General features: G+C 48.7%; 2 protein-coding genes across 2 annotated transcripts; one reads left to right on the forward strand and one right to left on the reverse strand.

Moving 5' to 3' along the window:
• Nucleotides 1-1,154: 1,154 nt before the first annotated feature.
• Nucleotides 1,155-11,720, reverse strand: stam2 (signal transducing adaptor molecule (SH3 domain and ITAM motif) 2). Its single transcript, XM_056435730.1, has 14 exons — nucleotides 11,554-11,720; nucleotides 10,557-10,641; nucleotides 10,220-10,295; nucleotides 8,512-8,607; nucleotides 8,155-8,301; nucleotides 7,790-7,859; nucleotides 6,742-6,934; nucleotides 4,985-5,079; nucleotides 4,736-4,818; nucleotides 4,567-4,654; nucleotides 4,440-4,494; nucleotides 4,248-4,368; nucleotides 2,477-2,604; nucleotides 1,155-2,080 (listed from the first exon to the last, which is right to left on the reverse strand). Exons 1-14 carry the CDS (start codon nucleotides 11,591-11,593, stop codon nucleotides 1,903-1,905), a joined length of 1,455 nt encoding a protein of 484 aa, XP_056291705.1. The 5' UTR covers nucleotides 11,594-11,720; the 3' UTR covers nucleotides 1,155-1,902.
• Nucleotides 11,721-12,526: 806 nt separating this feature from the next.
• On the forward strand, nucleotides 12,527-19,671 carry hacd2 (3-hydroxyacyl-CoA dehydratase 2). Its single transcript, XM_056435791.1, has 7 exons — nucleotides 12,527-12,702; nucleotides 15,442-15,559; nucleotides 15,663-15,681; nucleotides 16,728-16,816; nucleotides 17,094-17,215; nucleotides 17,359-17,537; nucleotides 19,321-19,671. The coding sequence occupies exons 1-7, from the start codon at nucleotides 12,584-12,586 to the stop codon at nucleotides 19,401-19,403; spliced, it is 729 nt and encodes a 242-aa protein (XP_056291766.1). The 5' UTR covers nucleotides 12,527-12,583; the 3' UTR covers nucleotides 19,404-19,671.
• The last annotated feature ends 643 nt before the right edge of the window (nucleotides 19,672-20,314 follow it).

Consider the following 20,314-nt stretch of genomic DNA (forward strand, 5'->3'; position numbering starts at 1 on the left):
AGAAAACAAGTGATTTGTTTAATACCCTACTAGTATACTTTTTCATGATATTCTAATATTTAGAGATAGGATATTTGAGTTTTCTTAAGCTGTAAGCCATAATCAGCAATATTAAAAGAATAAAAGGCTTGCAATATTTCAGTTGATTTGTAATGAATCCAGAAAGCATGACATTTTTGTTTTTTTAATTGCATTGCAGAAAATAAAGAACTTCATCACAATATTCTAATTTTCTGAGACAGTCCTGTATAATGTATTAGTTTTGTTTACATGTAATTCAAAATATCAAGAAATATGAATAAATAGACAAACAGGTGTGTCCATCCATGAGGATTTATTTCATCACGGTTGTAAAATGATTCTCAGGAAGTTGGAAGGATCCAGAGATGAGACCAGAGCTGGGCGGTGAGAGCCGAGCTCAGAGGGACAACACACAACGAGACGGGAGAGTCTCATGATCTTTAAGAAAATGCAAGCTGATCATAATAATAACAATAATTTAGACTTCTAGAGCGCTTTTCTAGTACACAAAGACGCTTACAATGAGCTAAATACAAGGAAAAGGATTCAAACACGGACGCTGGAGACTTTTAAATTAATACTCAACCTTAAATTCTTATGTTTCCTCAGATGTTGGAAGGTGGAAGCACCAAAAGTGAAACTTTAAATAAATTAAGGTTTTCTTTACAGAAGGAAGCCCTCAAGATAATTCATAATATAGACGTCCATTTCTATCCATCTCAACAAAGTCCTGCTAAACAAACACGACAGCAGCTGATTATTAAGGCATTAATAAACACGTTAAACATGGTGTAGTGTAGAGATGAGATGTGTCCTAACCAAAGGTCACATCTCCTGTCGGTGACCCTCTGCACTCCGGACGGTACCGGTCGCTCTCCCGCGCCGCGTTGCGCCTCCTCCCGGAGAACACGTGATGTCACCACGGCAACAGGAGCACACAAACTCCCCGTGACACGGAGGAGCGTCTCTAACCACGCCTCTTAAGCTAAGGAAAGGAGACACAGAGGAGACACGGAGGAGACACGGAGACACACGGAGGAGACACGAAGGAGACACGGGGACACACGGAGGAGACACGGAGGAGACACACGGAGGAGACACGAAGGAGACACGAAGGAGACACGGGGACCCTCCACAGTCACATCTCTTTATTAAACAGTATCGACAGTCCGTTAAAAAGCTCCTCCTCTTCCTCCTCTTCCTCTTTATTAAACTCATCTTTAAATATACAGATTATACATCCACCTGAAGGAGAACAAGGCCTTGTGGTGCATGTTACTAAGGTGCAGCCGGTACATAGACAACCTCAGGAGGAGGAACTTACAACCCTTCACAATAAAAGCCCGGAGACACGTTCGGCTTTACAAAATAAAGTTCATCAACTTTTAAATGTTTTTGTCTGGGAAATAAAAATAAAAAGCCGGATAAGAAAAGACGAGCGCAGCAGTAAATATAAGTGATCATAAAGATGACGTCACCAGATAAACAATGACATGAACGAGTGACGCTCAACAACACAGACCTGCTCACGCGTCCACAAGGAGCAGCTCGAGCCTCAGGTTCTCCTCCAACTCATGGAAGTACAAACAGATGACATGGTCCTGATTGAGGCTGAAACACCACAACTCCTCCTCCTCTATGAAGACCGGCGGTGCGTTCAAAGACAGCTGGGAAACAAAGTAGTGACAGACAAGAGGAGACTCCAGACGCAGTGTTCTGTTTGTTTTTTGGCTTCAGGCTGAACGAACGAACGAATGAACAAACGAACAAACGAGCGCACGCGCACGCGCACGCGCACACGCACGCGCACACGCACACGCACACACACGCACACACGCACACGCACACACACGCACACGCACACGCACACGCACACACACACTACAGCAGAGGCTGCTGGTAGTATGCCTGCTGCTGAGGGGGAGGAGCCTGGTGAGGGGGGGCGGGGCCTGGGTAGGGGCCCAGCGGCATGGCGGCGCTGTGATAGGCCGGCATGTCCACCGGCTGCTGGTTAGGAGCGCCGACCGCCGGGTTCAGGTACTGAGGGGCCATGGAGGAGCTGAGAGGAGAACACAGGAGCATGAGGACCAATAGGAGAGCAGAGGAACATGAGGACCAACAGCCAATAGGAGAGCAGAGGAACATGAGGACCAACAGCCAATAGGAGAGCAGAGGAACCGACAGCCAATAGGAGAGCAGAGGAACATGAGGACCAACAGCCAATAGGAGAGCAGAGGAACTGACAGCCAATAGGAGAGCAGAGGAACCGACAGCCAATAGGAGAGCAGAGGAACATGAGGACCAACAGCCAATAGGAGATCAGAGGCTCAACATTTAAATTCAAACATGCCTCTTTGTGGATGTTTTTCGTTCATAGAGGATATAAAGTGTCTATCATGTCATAAAGTCAATCTACTTCCTGTTTACACCGTGAGTGGGCGGAGCCTGAGGTTACCTCATGTAGGGCTGGGCGGCGTTGGGGGGCAGCGAGTGCAGCGGGCCGGGCTGGTCGCCGGGCAGAGAGTAGGGCTGAGCAGGAGGCCCCTGAGGCAGGTAGGGGGCGCCGGAGGGGCCCAGGTAGCCCTGAAGGAGAGGAGGAGGAGGAGCTTAACAACCGCTGAGAGGAGGAGCCATATCACAGCCTAAGAAAGTGGCACATGAAGCATAGACTTCTATACAACCGCTCCTCCACGCTCTCCACTGGTTACCGGTGGCTGCTCGCATCCGCTTCAAAGCACTGGTTCTTGGTACCGTGCTCTGAACGGATCGGGCCCCGTCTACATCCGGGATATGGTCACACCGTACACCCCGGCACGTTCGCTCCGCTCGGCAACAGCCAACCGTCTTGTGACTCCTCCCCCTCGAGTTAACCGCTCTACATCCAGACTGTTTGCTGTCCTGCTCCTCAGTGGTGGAACGAGCTCCCCACTGACAGCAGGAAGTCTCTACAGCTTCACCGGAGACTGAAAACACACCTTTAGACTATATCTGGATTAAAACACAGATAAGCACTTCAGTGGCTCTTAAATATCTTATTATGGTACTTTAGTAGTTCAACTATGTTGAGGAAATGTTACTTCCTGTATTCTTGTTGTTCTTAGTTTGTACTCTAGGTTGATGCACTTATTGTAAGTCGCTTTGGATAAAAGCGTCTGCTAAATGACATGTCATGTAACCAGAGGAGTCGCCCCCTGGTGGTCAGGGGGGAGAATGCAGCTTTAACACATGAAGCATAGACTTCTATACAGCCTGATGAATCGCCCCCTGGTGGTCAGGAGAGAGAATGCAGCTTTAACACATGAAGCATAGACTTCTATACAGCCTGATGAATCGCCCCCTGGTGGTCAGGAGAGAGAATGCAGCTTTAACACATGAAGCATAGACTTCTATACAACCAGAGGAGTCACCCCCTGGTGGTCAGGAGAGAGAATGCAGCTTTAACACATGAAGCATAGACTTCTATACAGCCAGATGAATCGCCCCCTGGTGGTCAGGAGAGAGAATGCAGCTTTAACACATGAAGCATAGACTTCTATACAGCCTGATGAATCGCCCCCTGGTGGTCAGGAGAGAGAATGCAGCTCTAACACATGAAGCATAGACTTCTATACAGCCAGAGGAGTCGCCCCCTGGTGGTCAGGAGAGAGAATGCAGCTCTAACACATGAAGCATAGACTTCTATACAGCCAGAGGAGTCGCCCCCTGGTGGTCAGGAGAGATAATGCAGCTCTAACACATGAAGCATAGACTTCTATACAGCCAGAGGAGTCGCCCCCTGGTGGTCAGGAGAGAGAATGCAGCTCTAACACATGCAGCATAGACTTCTATACAGCCAGAGAAGTCCCCTGGTGGTCAGGAGAGAGAATGTAGCTTTAACACATGAAGCATAGACTTCTATACAGCCAGAGGAGTCCCCTGGTGGTCAGGAGAGAGAATGCAGCTTTAACACATGAAGCATAGACTTCTATACAGCCAGAGGAGTCCCCTGGTGGTCAGGAGAGAGAATGCAGCTTTAACACATGAAGCATAGACTTCTATACAGCCAGAGGAGTCACCCCCTGGTGGTCAGGGGGGAGAAGCGGGCCCCTCAGAGGAGACTCATCCTTATAGAGATCCTCTGAACCCAAAGAGAACCTTTCCTCTTCACACAGCCAGCAGGCATCAAGACCATCAGACGCTCATCTGTCTGACGGTCCTTGAACGCATCGCCCCTCTCAGCCTCTGACCTGCTGGCTGAACTGCGTCTTGGAGTAGGTGGAGTAGAAGGGCGCCTCGTTCACCAGCTGGTTGTAGAGCTCCAGAGCCTCCAGCACCTTCAGGTTCAGCTCAGACAGCTCAGAGTGCTTCCTGAAACACAGCAGGACTCACTAGTGGACCGGGCCCCGCCGAGCGGCCGGGGGGGCCGGGCCTCGCCCTACCTGTCGATCTCCTGCAGCCGCTCGTCGATCATGGGGTTCATCTGCTCACAGGCACCTGTTGGGACACCACACGGTCAGGACCAGAACCGGCAGCTGCAGCGGAGGGGGTCCTCGTCCCGCCGCGTACCCTCCAGCTGGATCAGCTCCTGAGGGTCCGGAGCCGGGTTTGCGGGGTCGGCGTTCTGCAGCAGGGCCAGGGTCCGGTCCATGTTGTCCTGCAGAGACACCAGACAGACGGGTTGCCGCCCCGTTTGACTGACAGCTGGTTCCGGAGCGTGTGATTAGTCGAGCCGTACCTCGTCGATGCAGACGGGCTCGGGCTCAGCCGGGGCCTCCTGGGGGGCCTCCGCTGGACCCGGAACCTTCTCCACCAGCGCCTCTGTGGAGGGAGAGGAGGAGCTTATGTCACAGGGCGGAAACCAGGAGCTGGTGACCCGGGTCCACATGGTGACCTGGGTTCACATGGTGATGGTGAGATACATTTACTCAAAGAGTTAGTTCTGACCCCGTGGGTCCAGTTCTGACCCGTGAACAGAACCACTCACCCGGCTCCGGCTCAGCGTTCAGGTTGCTGGTGACGAAGTTGGAAGGGAACAGCCCGACTCCTCGGTGGTTCTCTCCTTTCCACCAGTTTGAATCGCTGGAACCAGCAGGACACAAGTTCTGAGAGCCATGACCCATGATGACTCATGACCTATGATGACTCATGACCTATGACTCATGATGACTCATGACTCATGATGACCCATGATGACTCGTGATGACCCATGACCCATGATGACTCATGACCTATGACTCATGATGACCCATGACCCATGATGACTCATGACCCATGACTCATGATGACCCATGACTCATGATGACCCATGATGACTCGTGATGACCCATGACCCATGATGACTCATGACCTATGACTCATGATGACCCATGACTCATGATGACCCATGATGACTCGTGATGACCCATGACCCATGATGACTCATGACCTATGACTCATGATGACCCATGACCCATGATGACTCATGACCTATGACTCATGATGACCCATGACCCATGATGACTCATGACCTATGACTCATGACCTATGACTCATGACTCAAGCTCCTCTTTTATGGAACCAGCTTCCAATTTCAGTCCGGGAGGCAGACACAGTCACCTCGTTTAAGAGTAGACTTAAGACCTTCCTCTTTGACAGAGCTTATAGTTAGGGCTGAATCAGGTTCACCTGGTCCAGCCCCTTGATATGCTGCTATAGGCTTATAGCTGCCGGGGGACGTTTAGGATGCACTGAGTACCTATCTCCTCTTTTTTCTCTCCTTAAGGATGAATTTTCATCTCTCAATCACACGTTACTAACTCTGCTTTCTCCCCGGAGTCCTTTTGACTTCACGTCTCATGGGGTCATCGGACCCTATGAGACGGCATAGATCCTATCAGCCTGATGGATCATTGAGGTCTGGGTCGTGGAATTCCTGCTCCTGACTGCGCCACTGTCCTGTTGAGACTCCGCCCACTGTTGAGACTCCGCCCACTCCTCCTCCCCACCGCCATCTGCCTGATGGATCGTGGAGGTCTCCATCGTGGAATATGCCTACTATGAACTATTCATACACTCTGTCATATTCATTGAATGTATTTTAACTCTAATCTGTCCTTCTGGTCACATGACATCTATTGTTCTGTCCATCCTGGAGAGGGATCCTCCTCTGTTGCTCTCCTCCAGGTTTCTTCCCTTTTTTTCCCCTGAAGGGTTATTTGGGAGTTTTTCCTAGTCCGATGTGAGGTTTTGGGGCAGGGATGTCTATGTGTACAGATTGTAAAGCACTCCGAGAGAAATTTGTAATTTGTGAAATTGGGCTATACAAATAAACTGAATTGAATGATGACCCATGACGACTCATGACCTATGACTCATGATGACTCATGACCTATGACTCATGATGGCTCATGACCTATGACTCATGACCTATGACTCATGATGACCCATGAACCATGATGACTCATGACCTATGACTCATGATGACTCATGACCTATGACTCATGATGACCCATGACCCATGATGACTCATGACCCATGATGACTCATGACCTATGATGACTCATGACCCATGATGACTCATGACGACTCATGACCCATGATGACTCATGACCTATGACTCATGACCCATGATGACCCATGATGACTCATGACCTATGACTCATGACCCATGATGACTCATGAGTACTCATGACTCATGACGACTCATGACCCATGATGACCCTTGACCCATGACCTGAGCCCGTCCCAGCAGGTGCTCCTCACCTGTGGTCCAGAACCAGAACCAGCTCTCCGGCCTTGAAGGTCAGCTCGTTGTCTTCCGCGGCCTCGAAGTCGTACAGCGCCCGGACCTTCCGCGCCTCCTGACCCCCGCTGCCATTGGTCTGGAGCGGGGGGTCAGAGGTCAGGGGGCGGGTCTCCACCTGCTGCTTCTGCTCCTGCAAGGACAGCTCGATGGCTGGGGAGGAGGAGGAGGAGAGGGTGTGGAGCAGAGGGTGAGGAGCAGAGGATGAGGAGCAGAGGATGAGGAGCAGAGGGTGAGGAGGAGCAGAGGAGGAGCAGAGCGTGAGGAGCAGAGGGTGAGGAGCAGAGGAGGAACAGCAGCAGAGCGTGAGGAGCAGAGGAGGAGCAGCAGCAGAGCGTGAGGAGCAGAGGAGGAGCAGCAGAGCGTGAGGAGCAGAGGAGGAGGAGCAGAGCGTGAGGAGCAGAGGAGGAGGAGCAGAGGGCGAGGAGCAGCAGAGCGTGAGGAGCAGAGCGTGAGGAGCAGAGGAGGAGGAGCAGAGGGCGAGGAGCAGAGGAGGAGCAGCAGAGCGTGAGGAGCAGAGGAGGAGGAGCAGAGCGTGAGGTGCAGAGGAGGAGGAGCAGAGGGTGAGGAGCAGAGGAGGAGGAGGAGCAGAGGGTGAGGAGCAGAGGAGGAGCAGCAGAGCGTGAGGAGCAGAGGAGGAGGAGCAGAGGGCGAGGAGCAGAGGGTGAGGAGCAGAGGAGGAGGAGCAGAGCGTGAGGAGCAGAGGAGGAGCAGAGGGTGAGGAGCAGAGGGTGAGGAGCAGAGCGTGAGGAGCAGAGCGTGAGGAGCAGAGGAGGAGGAGCAGAGGAGGAGGAGCAGAGGGTGAGGAGCAGAGGGTGAGGAGCAGAGCGTGAGGAGCAGAGGAGGAGGAGCAGAGCGTGAGGAGCAGAGCGTGAGGAGCAGAGGAGGAGGAGCAGAGCGTGAGGAGCAGAGGAGGAGGAGCAGAGGGTGAGGAGCAGAGGGTGAGGAGCAGAGCGTGAGGAGCAGGAGCAGCAGCAGGAGGAGGAACAGCTGCTCCTCCATCCTTACCTTTGGCCAGGTCGTCTTCATCAGCTTCTTTACCAACAGCTGCTGAGCTGACCGCCTTCAGGCTGGAGCCCTGAGGCATGGAGGAGGAGGTCAGAGAGGGGGAGGGGGAGGGAGAGAGAGGGAGAGTGTGTCTCTGTGTGTGTGTGTACACAAACTCATGTGTGGAAAACACATTTCTATCGACTGTAATGCTGCCTGCAGGTCAGCTTTGGTACTACATGTTAGCGGAGGACATGAAGGAGATCTATATAACACAAGGAGGAGGAGGAGGAGGCGGAGGAGGCGGCTGGCCGTGTCTGTATGCGTGTAGGCCAGGTGAACCGTCTGTGTGTGTGTGGAGGTGCTCAGGTGAGGTTCTCCTTCACCTGGGTGGCGGCGGGGGGGAAGCCGACGCCCTCCTCCCTCAGAGACTTGATGGTGGCCCCGACGAGGCTCAGCTGGGGGTCCTTCTGGAAGCTCTCTGCCCACTGCACCATCAGGGCCTTCAGCTTCTCACTCACCTTGGGGTGGGCCTGAGGAGCACGATGCGTTCAGGGAACATCAGTCATGTTCACAGCCTGAAACTCACAACCTCTGTTTCATTTGGCTGAGACAAAGACATCTAGATATGTACACACACATGTATACGGACACAGTTCTAACCGCTTGAATACAAGGCTTCACATAGGACACACCTGGAAGGGGGCGGGGCTTATAGGTGTAAATCATAATAAATCACTTACTCTGCTCACAACGCTGCGCACCTCCCCGATGAACTCCCGGGAGCAGATCTCCAGGTGGAACGCTTTACCACAGTTGGACACACAAGCACCCAGCAGCTGCAGGAGGAGAGGAGGAGGAGAGGAGGAGGAGAGGAGAGAGGAGGAGGAGTATTTGATTCATCAGCTCCAGAGAACGAGGACTCACAAAGTAATTCAAATGAAGGAGGTATTAATATCAGGAGAAGCTTTGTCATGACGGGTCACGTGACGTCCAGACAGAGCGGGTCACGTGACGTCCAGACAGAGCGGGTCACGTGACGTCCAGACAGAGCGGGTCACGTGACGTCCAGACAGAGCGGGTCACGTGACGTCCAGACAGAGCGGGTCACGTGACGTCCAGACAGAGCGGGTCACGTGACGTCTAGACAGAGCGGGTCACGTGACGTCCAGACAGAGCGGGTCACGTGACGTCCAGACAGAGCGGGTCACGTGACGTCCAGACAGAGCGGGTCACGTGACGGCCAGACAGAGCGGGTCACGTGGCGTCAGACAGAGCGGGTCACGTGACGTCCAGACAGAGCGGGTCACGTGACGTCCAGACAGAGCGGGTCACGTGACGTACAGACAGAGCGGGTCACGTGACGTACAGACAGAGCGGGTCACGTGACGTCCAGACAGAGCGGGTCACGTGACGTCCAGACAGAGCGGGTCACGTGACGTCCAGACAGAGCGGGTCACGTGACGTCTAGACAGAGCGGGTCACGTGACGTCCAGACAGAGCGGGTCATGTGACGTCCAGACAGAGCGGGTCACGTGACGTCCAGACAGAGCGGGTCACGTGACGTCCAGACAGAGCGGGTCACGTGACGTCCAGACAGAGCGGGTCATGTGACGTCCAGACAGAGCGGGTCATGTGACGTCCAGACAGAGCGGGTCACGTGACGTCCAGACAGAGCGGGTCACGTGACGTCCAGACAGAGCGGGTCACGTGACGTCCAGACAGAGCGGGTCACGTGACGTCCAGACAGAGCGGGTCACGTGACGTCCAGACAGAGCGGGTCACGTGACGTCCAGACAGAGCGGGTCATGTGATGTCTAGACAGAGCGGGTCATGTGACATCTAGACAGAGCGGGTCATGTGACGTCCAGACAGAGCGGGTCATGTGACGTCCAGACAGAGCGGGTCACGTGACGTCCAGACAGAGCGGGTCATGTGACGTCCAGACAGAGCGGGTCATGTGACGTCCAGACAGAGCGGGTCATGTGACGTCTAGACAGAGCGGGTCACGTGACGTCCAGACAGAGCGGGTCACGTGACGTCCAGACAGAGCGGGTCATGTGACGTCCAGACAGAGCGGGTCATGTGATGTCTAGACAGAGCGGGTCATGTGACATCTAGACAGAGCGGGTCATGTGACGTCCAGACAGAGCGGGTCATGTGACGTCCAGACAGAGCGGGTCATGTGACGTCCAGACAGAGCGGGTCACGTGACGTCCAGACAGAGCGGGTCACGTGACGTCCAGACAGAGCGGGTCATGTGACCCTTCACGCAGCAGATCAGGGACACGGGGCTCCGCATGTAGAACCAGCAGACAGACAGCTCTGACCCGGTTGTCGTTCTGGTGGAAGTAGTGAGTCTGTAGTGAGTCTGGTGGAGCGCCCTGAGAACCCCTCCGTCGCCTCCGTCTCCTCCACCAGGGGGCGCTCAACACTCTGAGCAGGACTCACGTTCAGGGCCTGCATGGCCACGTGGGGGACTCTATGGTTCACTCGCTTCATGATGCTCCTCAGACTGTCCTTAGACCTGAAACACACAGGACTCAGAGAGGTGGGGCATGAACAGAGAGAGGGGGAGAGGGGGGGGACATAAACAGAGAGAGGGGGAGAGAGGGAGAGAGGGGGGAGAGGGGGGCATCAACAGAGAGAGGGGGGGGGGGGCTGAGAGGGAGGGGGCATAAACAGAGAAAGGGGGAGAGAGAGACATAGACAGAGAGACAGAGAGAGACAGAGAGAAAGACAGAGAGACAGAGAGACAGAGACACAGCCAGAGCAGCGTGCCCCTCACCCGTTGGCCGTGGTCCCGATCTTGTCACAGACCTCCATGATGAGGCTCCAGTCGTCGGCGGTGTTGGTTTCATTGGTCGACTTCTCTGGAAACAGAGACGTCAGTGAGGAACATCCAGAACCAGAGCTGGGGCTCAAAGAACTGTTTGTTTGTTTGAGTCAAGCTGCCGTCTAAACGATGACGTAATCGGCGTCTCCCCTTGGTGAGGTCGTGTGCAGGAGGCTGTCTGGGCTGCTGCCCGCAGCCTGTGGACAGAGCACTCCTCTGGTCATATCAGCTCTGTGTTGCCACGGCAACAGATAAGAGCACGACCTCATCAGTGTGCAGAACACGTTTGACTGAGACACCTTGTGATCAGACTGGCGGGATCAATAAACTCATCCTGGTGCTATTTACTAATTAATTACCAATAAAATAAATGATCATCTAAAGGGCGCCATGTTTAAGAAGACTCCTCTCCTCTCCTCCTCCCTGTGATGACTGTAACAATGCATTGACTCGTGATGTCATCATGTCAAATTAAGAACTTCGTCGAAAAGCAAACCTATTAAATCCTCTTGAATGAGTTTAACGTCGGTTCTCTTGAACTCCTCCTCCTCCTCTCAGACGCTGAACACAGGTGTGCTGCTCCTGCTTGAGGAGTGTATACACACCTAAACTAAATATATATGTTATACATACATCATTATAAATTCGCGGTAGAATGTGGAACACAGCGAGTTGTAACACCAGCGTACACAACTCACGTTAACGGAGCTAAATGACGTAACGACGTCACGTGACCCGAGCCGATACCCGGATCGATACACGTATTGGCAACCAGTCGGCTCCACTGTAACCGCGTGCGTGAGGCTCGTGCACGTGCGAGTGTGAAACAAAAATAAATAATAACACCAGAAAAGAAGAGAAGCGAAAGCTGAGCTAACGTTAGCCGCAGTTAGCTAGTCCAGACAGAGAAAACAACAAAGTACCGGGAGCCAAACATCGCGGTACTTACCGACATCCTGGTCGAACGGGTTCTGGGCGAACAGAGGCATCGCGAGGGTTCGGCGAGAAGTCACGCGACGGAACAGAGACGCGGCGTCTGCGAGTGAGAGACGAAACCTGAACAAATGTCGCTTCCTCGTCCATTAGCCTACAACAAGCACCAGTTGCTCTTCCGGTAAAATGGCTGTCCCGACTAACGCCTGATCAGAATGTATTTAAGGGAGTTAGCGGGCAGTTGTGGAAATTTGTTTCGTTGATACGTTTATTTTGTATTCATTCGTGTTGTGTTTATATTGTTGAAAGTAAAGCATTTCAACGTCAATTCTTTAAAAACGGTTCAGAATACTGGCACTAGATGAGCCACCTATATTCACACAAAGGAGACGAGTGAAACACTGACACCTAGCGGGACGTCCAACATGTTTACTTATTGTTAATCCAGTTAAATTGCAGACATTATTTGTAATTATACTAAAAACTAAACTAAGACAAAGATAATCAAAGTAATATGAAACAAAGTAAATATATTGTAACGTTTCTGCACGACAATATAATAAACACAAATAACCGGGACAAAGTAAAAAGTTCAAAACGTGGCTGATATTATAGATACATTTTATTCATTTAGCTTTGGGTAATATAGGATATTTATTACATCTATATGTGTATTGGAATATAATTATTGATAGAACACATGTTAACTGACGTTGGCTGAAGATAGTTCTCCTCAACAGTTGATGGTTCGAGTCTGTGGACGTCAGAGGACGATCAGCTCCATTTAATCCACGGACAAATCAATTTAAAATACATAAACGCATTGAGTGGATTTCATTTTTCAAAGCGTCTTTCTGTACCAAGGAAAGCGCTATAAAAGTCTAAATTAATTATTATTATTATTACACGTTTGAGCTCGAGCGTCGTAAAAGTGAAGGCGGAAGTACGTAGAAGTCACTTCCGGGCTAAGCCCCTCCCACAGTCGTTCGTTTCCGGGACTTCCGTGAAGCTGACAGCCGCCGCCGTCAACAGACCGTCGAGGCGTCATGGCGGCCGCTGCTCCGGGCACCAGCAGGACGGGCGACGGGCCCGTGAAGAAGAGGACGGGCCCCGGCGCGCTGGCCACGGCCTACCTGGTCATCTACAACGTTGTCATGACAGCGGGGTGAGCAGCGCGTGCTAATGCTGGCGCGGGGCGGTGGGCGCGCGCGCTGTTGCGCAACACAGCGCTCATGAACTAATGGCAGCAGGTGTCCGTGAGTCCTGCTGCTGGTCTATCTGTTACCGAGTGATTATTATCGATCTGCACCTTGTGTGCACTGATTACTGGAACATGCACGCGCGCCGTCCGAGGGCTGATGAGATAAACAGACCACCTGGCGGCTGTTACACTACAATGGAATGCATATATTCATAATTACTACATCTATGTATTAGTATGAATAATAGTTAATTCATATATTTATGAATATAAATTCTTAGAGTTGTGTAAGTTGTTCAGAGTAAACCCAGATGCCATGTCTGTTTAAACATTTCATAGCAATAGATTCTGTTTGATTCAAAAGATGTGAATATATAATTTTGGGTTTAGTTCGGACTATGCAGCAGAGACTATTCGCATATTTAAAGTTGAAGATTTTAATAAAGAGTGACAGCTCTGTCCCGGCTCAGGTCATCCACACGGCTGAAGACTGGAGCTGAGAGGCTCTGCTGCCTGTCACTGCCTGGAGGATTCAGACTGTTGACCAGTCGGGTCACATGGTGTCCACGCTCTGTGGACACATCAAGATTTATAACTTAATGTGTAATATTACTATATATATATATAAATACAATATATCAAATGTATATCTATATATATATATTTATATAACATGTATTATATATACACACATATTTATATATGAGCTATATCAGAATCAGAATCAGAAACAGTTTTATTGCCAGGAATGTTTACACAAACGAGGATTTTTTTTTGGTGGAAGGTGCAACATTTGGACATGACAAACAAACAACAATCAACACGACAGAAAGACAACAAATAATGTGAAAGTGTTTGGGTGTGTGCTTCAAGTGGTGTGTTTTAGTTAAAAGTGTATGTTACGCGTGGCGTGTGTTTAAGTTAAAGTGCATGCAAATAAAGTGGCATGTGTGTGGAGGAGGCCTCAAGTTAAAGTGCATGTTAAAGTGACGTGTGTGGAGGAGGGAAGAAGGAGGAGGGAGGAGGAGTGGGAGGAAGAGGAAGAGGAAGGAGCGGGAAGAAGGAGGAGAGAGGAAGGTGGAAGAAGAGGTGGTAGTCCTGGGGGTGACAGTCAGTCAGTCCGGGCTCCATTGATGAGCCCGACTGCCGACGGAAAAACTTTGGTGTGGCGGGAGGTCTTTGTCATGATGGACGCAGCCTCCTCCCGAGGGAGGGACTCGAACAGGGAGTGTCCAGGGTGGGAGGGGTCAGCGACAATCTTTCTGGCCCGCTTCAGTGACCTGGAAGTGAACAGGACCTGGAGGAAGGCAGATTGCAGCCGATAACCCTCTCGGCCGAGCGGATGATGCTCTGCAGCCTGCGCTTGTCTTTGGCTGTGGCTGCAGGGTGCCAGACGGTGATGGAGGAGCAGATGATGGACTCAACGATGGCCGTGTAGAATTGTACCATCATTCTCCCTGGCAGGTTGAATTTCCTCAGCTGCCTCAGGAAGAACATCCTCTGCTGGGCCTTCTTGGTGATGGAGCCGATGTTCAGCTCCCACTTGAGGTCCTGGGAGATGATGGAGCCCAGGAAGCGGTAGGACTCCACAGCGTCGACGGGGGAGTCACACAGGATGAGAGGGGCGGCTGGGGCTGCATTCCTCCTGACATCCACAACCATCTCCACTGTCTTTAGAGCGTTGAGCTCCAGGTTGTTCTGGCTGCACCAGGTCACCAGGTGGTCAGTCTCCCACCTGTAGGCGGTCTCGTCCCCACCAGAGATGAGCCCAATGAGGGTGGTGTCATCCGCGAACTTCAGGAGCTTGACGGACTGGTGACTGGAGGTGCAGCTGTTGGTGTACAGGGAGAACAGCAGAGGGGAGAGAACACAGCCTTGGGGGGAACCTGGTGGTCCGGGAGCCTGAGACGTGTTTCCCCAGCCTCACGTGCTGCTTCCTGTCGGTCAGGAAGTCTGTGATCCACCTGCAGGTGGAGTCGGGCACGTGCAGCTGGGAGAGCTTGTCCTGCAGCAGGGACGGGATGATTGTATTGTATATTTCTCAACACAATATATATATGTATATATATATATATATCCACACAATTCAAAATAAAACAATTAGATTTAAAGGATAATAAAGAACAGGGTTGTCCTAATTGTTTTGACTGCAGTGAATAATTGGAGTAAATTCATGAGCAAGAACAGCTGATGTGGTGATGTCATCACGTCAGCTGCTGGTCCAATCAGAAAGGCCGTCCTCTGTCCTCTTTACTCAGTGTTCTTGGAGTTGATAAACGCCGTCCGATCGCTTGTGTGCCGCTGACCTTTGACCTCTGTCATGGTGGCGGCACCAGGCTGTAGGAGCGTGAATTATTTCAGGAATATTCTCAATGACGTTTCTGAATGATGTCATTGTGCAGGAACTGAGATCTGTAAACTATGCTGAGAGACATGCATGCTGATGAGGCTCTTCTTCGGTGGTTTAATGACGGCAGCTGAACAAAGAGCAGCTTATTAATGTCTGCAGCTCATTGAGGCTGAATCACCAACGCCCACACATGCATTATTAGATCTGTTTTAGTATTATATATTTTATATATATATATATTAATGTGTGTGTGTATATATATATTAATGTGTGTGTGTGTGTATATATATTAATATGTATATATTTATATATATATATATATTCATGTGTGTATATATAATGTGTGTGTGCAGGTGGCTGGTGATCGCTGTGGGGCTGGTCAGAGCGTACCTGGCCAGAGGAAGCTACCATGGGCTCTACTACTCCATAGAGAAGCCTCTCAAGTTCTTCCAGACTGGAGCTCTTCTGGAGGTGAGACAGCAGAGCATACCTCATTTCAATACTATATATATATATATATGAATAAATAAATAAAGACGAGGCTGATGAGTGATGTTTCCTTTTCCTCTCACAGATTGTGCACTGTGCTGTCGGTGAGTCTGCTTAATGTTAATATCGACATCATTTATAAATCATTTGTACATCATTTATAAATCATTTATACATCACATGAATAAACATTAACGGTTCTCTAACTGAGATGACATTCAACCACTCAATAAATATCTACGTCTAAAGTTAAGTTATCACAAAGCTTTCATCACTCCTACAGGTACTCTGAGGTTGCTGCTCTACATCTCCTGTTAATACATATATATATACAGGACTGTCTCAGAAAATTAGAATATTGTGATGAAGTTCTTTATTTTCTGTAATGCAATTCAAAAAACAAAAATGTCATGCATTCTGGATTCATTACAAATCAACTGAAATATTGCAAGCCTTTTATTCTTTTAATATTGCTGATTATGGCTTACAGCTTAAGAAAACTCAAATATCCTATCTCTAAATATTAGAATATCATGAAAAAGTATACTAGTAGGGTATTAAACAAATCACTTGAATTGTCTAATTAACTCGAAACACCTGCAAGGGTTTCCTGAGCCTTGACAAACACTCAGCTGTTATAAATCTTTTTTTTTACTTGGTCTGAGGAAATATTAAAATTTTATGAGATAGGATTTTAGAGTTTTCTTAAGCTGTAAGCCATAATCAGCAATATAAAAATAAATAAAAGGCTTGCAATATTTCAGTTGATTTGTAATGAATCCAGAATGCATGACATTTTTGTTTTTTAAATTGCATTACAGAAAATAAAGAACTTTATCACAATATTCTAATTTTCTGAGACAGTCCTGTATATATATATATATATATGTGTGTGTGTGTATTTTGTAAATGCATTTACATTTAAATATTATATATCTATTAAATCTGTGTGGATATATATAAATATGTTTTCTTTTACATATTAAATAGAGAAAGATTTATATATTCATTTAAATCAATTATATTTATATACCTCAATATATTTAGTATTTTTATTAAATTAGTCTAATTTGGAACAGGATCAGGATTAAATACCAAATAAAAATGTTTTAATGAACTAAAGTGACGATGCCCCCCCCCCCCCCCCCAGGCATCGTCCCGTCCTCCGTGGTCCTCACGGGGTTCCAGGTGATGTCCCGGGTCTTCCTCACCTGGGCCGTGACTCACAGCGTCAGGGAGGTGAGGCCCCTCCCTTTCCTCTCTTAAGCCCCGCCTCCCGCTCCTCCCTGTCAACGTGTCCCGTTCTCCCTCCCCCGGCAGGTCTCAGGCGAGCGCGGCGGCGGACCGGCTGCAGGTTGTTTAGTGTGTCGTTGTTGTTGTTGTTGTTTACCTTCTGCTGCATCGGTTTAATCTGAATGCCTGAAGTTTGATCTGAACAACCAGCATGGAGAGTGACGACGCCGGCCTCCTCCTCCTCCTCCTCCTCCTCCTCCTCACCCCTCTGCTGTGTGTCCAGGTGCAGAGTGAGGACAGCGTGCTCCTCTTCGTCACGGCGTGGACCGTCACTGAGATCATCCGCTACTCCTTCTACACCTTCAGCCTCCTGAACCACCTGCCCTACGTCATCAAGTGGGCCAGGTGAGCCGCTCTACACAGGGTCACACAAGGGCACATAAGGTCATCCAAGGTCATACATAAACTATATACGTTATATAAACTATATACGGTTATATAATCTACCTGTATGTGTGGGTCTTTTCCCATCATGCACCTGTCCTCAGGTACACCTTCTTCTTCTTCCTGTACCCGATGGGCGTGAGCGGCGAGCTGCTGACGATCTACGCGGCGCTGCCCGTGGTGCAGAAGACGGGCCTGTACTCCGTCACGCTGCCCAACAAGTACAACGTGTCCTTCGACTACCACTGCTTCCTCGTGCTCGTCATGGCCTCCTACATCCCCCGTGAGTACTAGTACACGAGTACACAACACTAGTACACGAGTACACAACACTAGTACACGAGTACACAACACTAGTACACGAGTACACAACACTAGTACACAAGTACACAACACTAGTACACAAGTACACAACACTAGTACACAAGTACACAACACTAGCACACAACACTAGTACACAAGTACACAACACTAGTACACTAGTACACAACACTAGTACACTAGTACACAACACTAGTATACAAGTACACAACACTAGTACACACTGCTTCCTCGTGCTCGTCATGGCCTCAGTACACAAATATATAAATATACAAATACACAAATATATATAAATATACCATACTAATATATATATACAATATAAATATACATTACAAATATATATAAATATACAAATATACATTACAAATATATAAATATACAGATATACAATACTAATATATATAAATATACAATACTAATATATATAAATATATATATACAATACAAATATATATAATATACATTACAAATATATAAATATACAAATATACATGATAAATATACAGATATACAATACTAATATATATAAATATACAATACTAATATATATATATATTAGGGCTGTCAGCGTTAACGCGTTAATCTATGCGATTAATTTGGCCGCGTTAACGCACTAAAATATTTTACCGCAATTAACGCAACTTTGTTTACTTCCGATGTTCGTTGAAGTTTTTACACTCAAACCGAGTGTCAAGCCGCGGCAGTACGGTTTAACACTGTTTCCGTTTTTAAAACAATTATTTCTCCGCGAAAATAAGGATCATAAATGAGTTTAACTCGTGGATGAATCAGTCGGGTTTCCTCCTGCTCCTCCTTCCTCCCGTCTCCCCCTCTGAGACACAGAGGAACGGAGGGGCGAGGTGTCGGGGGACGCGGCGCGGAAAGAACTCAACACACGAAACCTTCACCGTGATTGGTCAATCCGTTTGTCAACATTTTGCGAAAAAAACAACCAATGAACACTCAGTAAATCACAAGGACCTCCCACCTCACAGGTAAAGCTCATTTAGCAGCCTGTCAGTCAGAGAGCAGAGAACACGGCACGAGGCCAACTGAGCCTCATTGAATAGAGCTGAGATTGTTCTGGAATGTTAGATGTATAACACATGGACATGTGTCATATGAAAACGCCTTTAAAAGGTGAATTTAATTTATTTTGTAAAATGTATTAAATGCCCCCAGCCTCCAGAGGGTTAACGTGACATATTTGAATGTCAGTCAGTTACCAAGGCCACTGGTTCTGCTGTTCAGTGGTAAAGATGACAGGACCAATGGGGTCTCAATATACTTCTTTTTTTTTACTAATCTGATGTTTCACTGAAGAAACAATTTATCATCCACGATATTAAATACCTCGCTGGCACTTTATAGGTAGGAGCCTCTTTGAAACACAGCTCTGTGTGCAGTTTGGTCTTTAAAAAGAAAAGAAAAAAACTTTTAATCGCGATTAATGAATTTCAAAATGTGCGATTAATTAGTTACTTTTTTTTAATCGATTGACAGCCCTAATAAATATACAATAAAAATATATATAAATATACATTACAAATATATAAATATACAATACGAATATATATAAATATACACACAAATATTAAAATGTATACAAATCCCCAGAGTTGACTGAGCTTCAGGAGCTTCAGAGCTTCAGGTGTCTCGGACTACATGGAGAGGCCATGTTGGGATGTTGATGGAGCTCACTGTTGTTGTTGTTGTTAAACTCCTCCCCTTCCTCGCCCCAGTCTTCCCCCAGCTGTACTTCCACATGATCCGGCAGAGGAAGAAGGTCCTGGGCCTCGTGGAGGACTACAGCAAAGTGGAGTGAGTCCAGCAGCCTGACAGACCGGCCGCAGGGCAGAGAGCCCCGCAGGACGAAGATCAAAGAGCAGCCGATCTGAACAGGTGTACCTCGTGATGTGCTCCAGGTGTTTCATTAGCAACACGACTGGAGCTGGTCCGCGGCTCTGAGGGATCGATGACCTTAGTCCTGTGAGCTGGTGCTGCGTTCAGGGGCCGTTGGGATTCACCCTCTTTTCTTGTCTTCTTTCATTCATTTCTGAGTACATTCCTGGTCAATAAACTGATTCATTGTGTGATGAGGTCATCGTTGGATGTTCAGCTGGTCTTCACTTTAGTATCTGTTTAATCTCCATGACATCATCTCTCCGTGACATCATCTCACCATGACATCATCTCTCCGTGACATCATCTCTCCGTGACATCATCTCACCGTGACATCTCTCCGTGACATCATCTCACCGTGACATCTCTCCATGACATCATCTCTCCATGACATCATCTCCGTGACATCATCTCACTGTGACATCATCTCACCGTGACATCTCTCCATGACATCATCTCACCATGACATCATCTCCGTGACATCATCTCACCATGACATCATCTCCGTGACATCATCTCTCCATGACATCATCTCACCATGACATCATCTCTCCATGACATCATCTCCGTGACATCATCTCACCATGACATCATCTCCGTGACATCATCTCTCCATGACATCATCTCACCATGACATCATCTCACCGTGACATCATCTCTCCATGACATCATCTCACCGTGACATCATCTCTCCATGACATCATCTCTCCATGACATCATCTCACCATGACATCATCTCTCTGTGACATCATCTCACCGTGACATCATCTCTCCATGACATCATCTCTCCGTGACATCATCTCACCATGACATCATCTCACCGTGACATCTCAC

Source organism: Pseudoliparis swirei, chromosome 2 (genome assembly GCF_029220125.1).
Source record: "Pseudoliparis swirei isolate HS2019 ecotype Mariana Trench chromosome 2, NWPU_hadal_v1, whole genome shotgun sequence".
Classification (NCBI taxonomy): domain Eukaryota; kingdom Metazoa; phylum Chordata; class Actinopteri; order Perciformes; family Liparidae; genus Pseudoliparis; species Pseudoliparis swirei.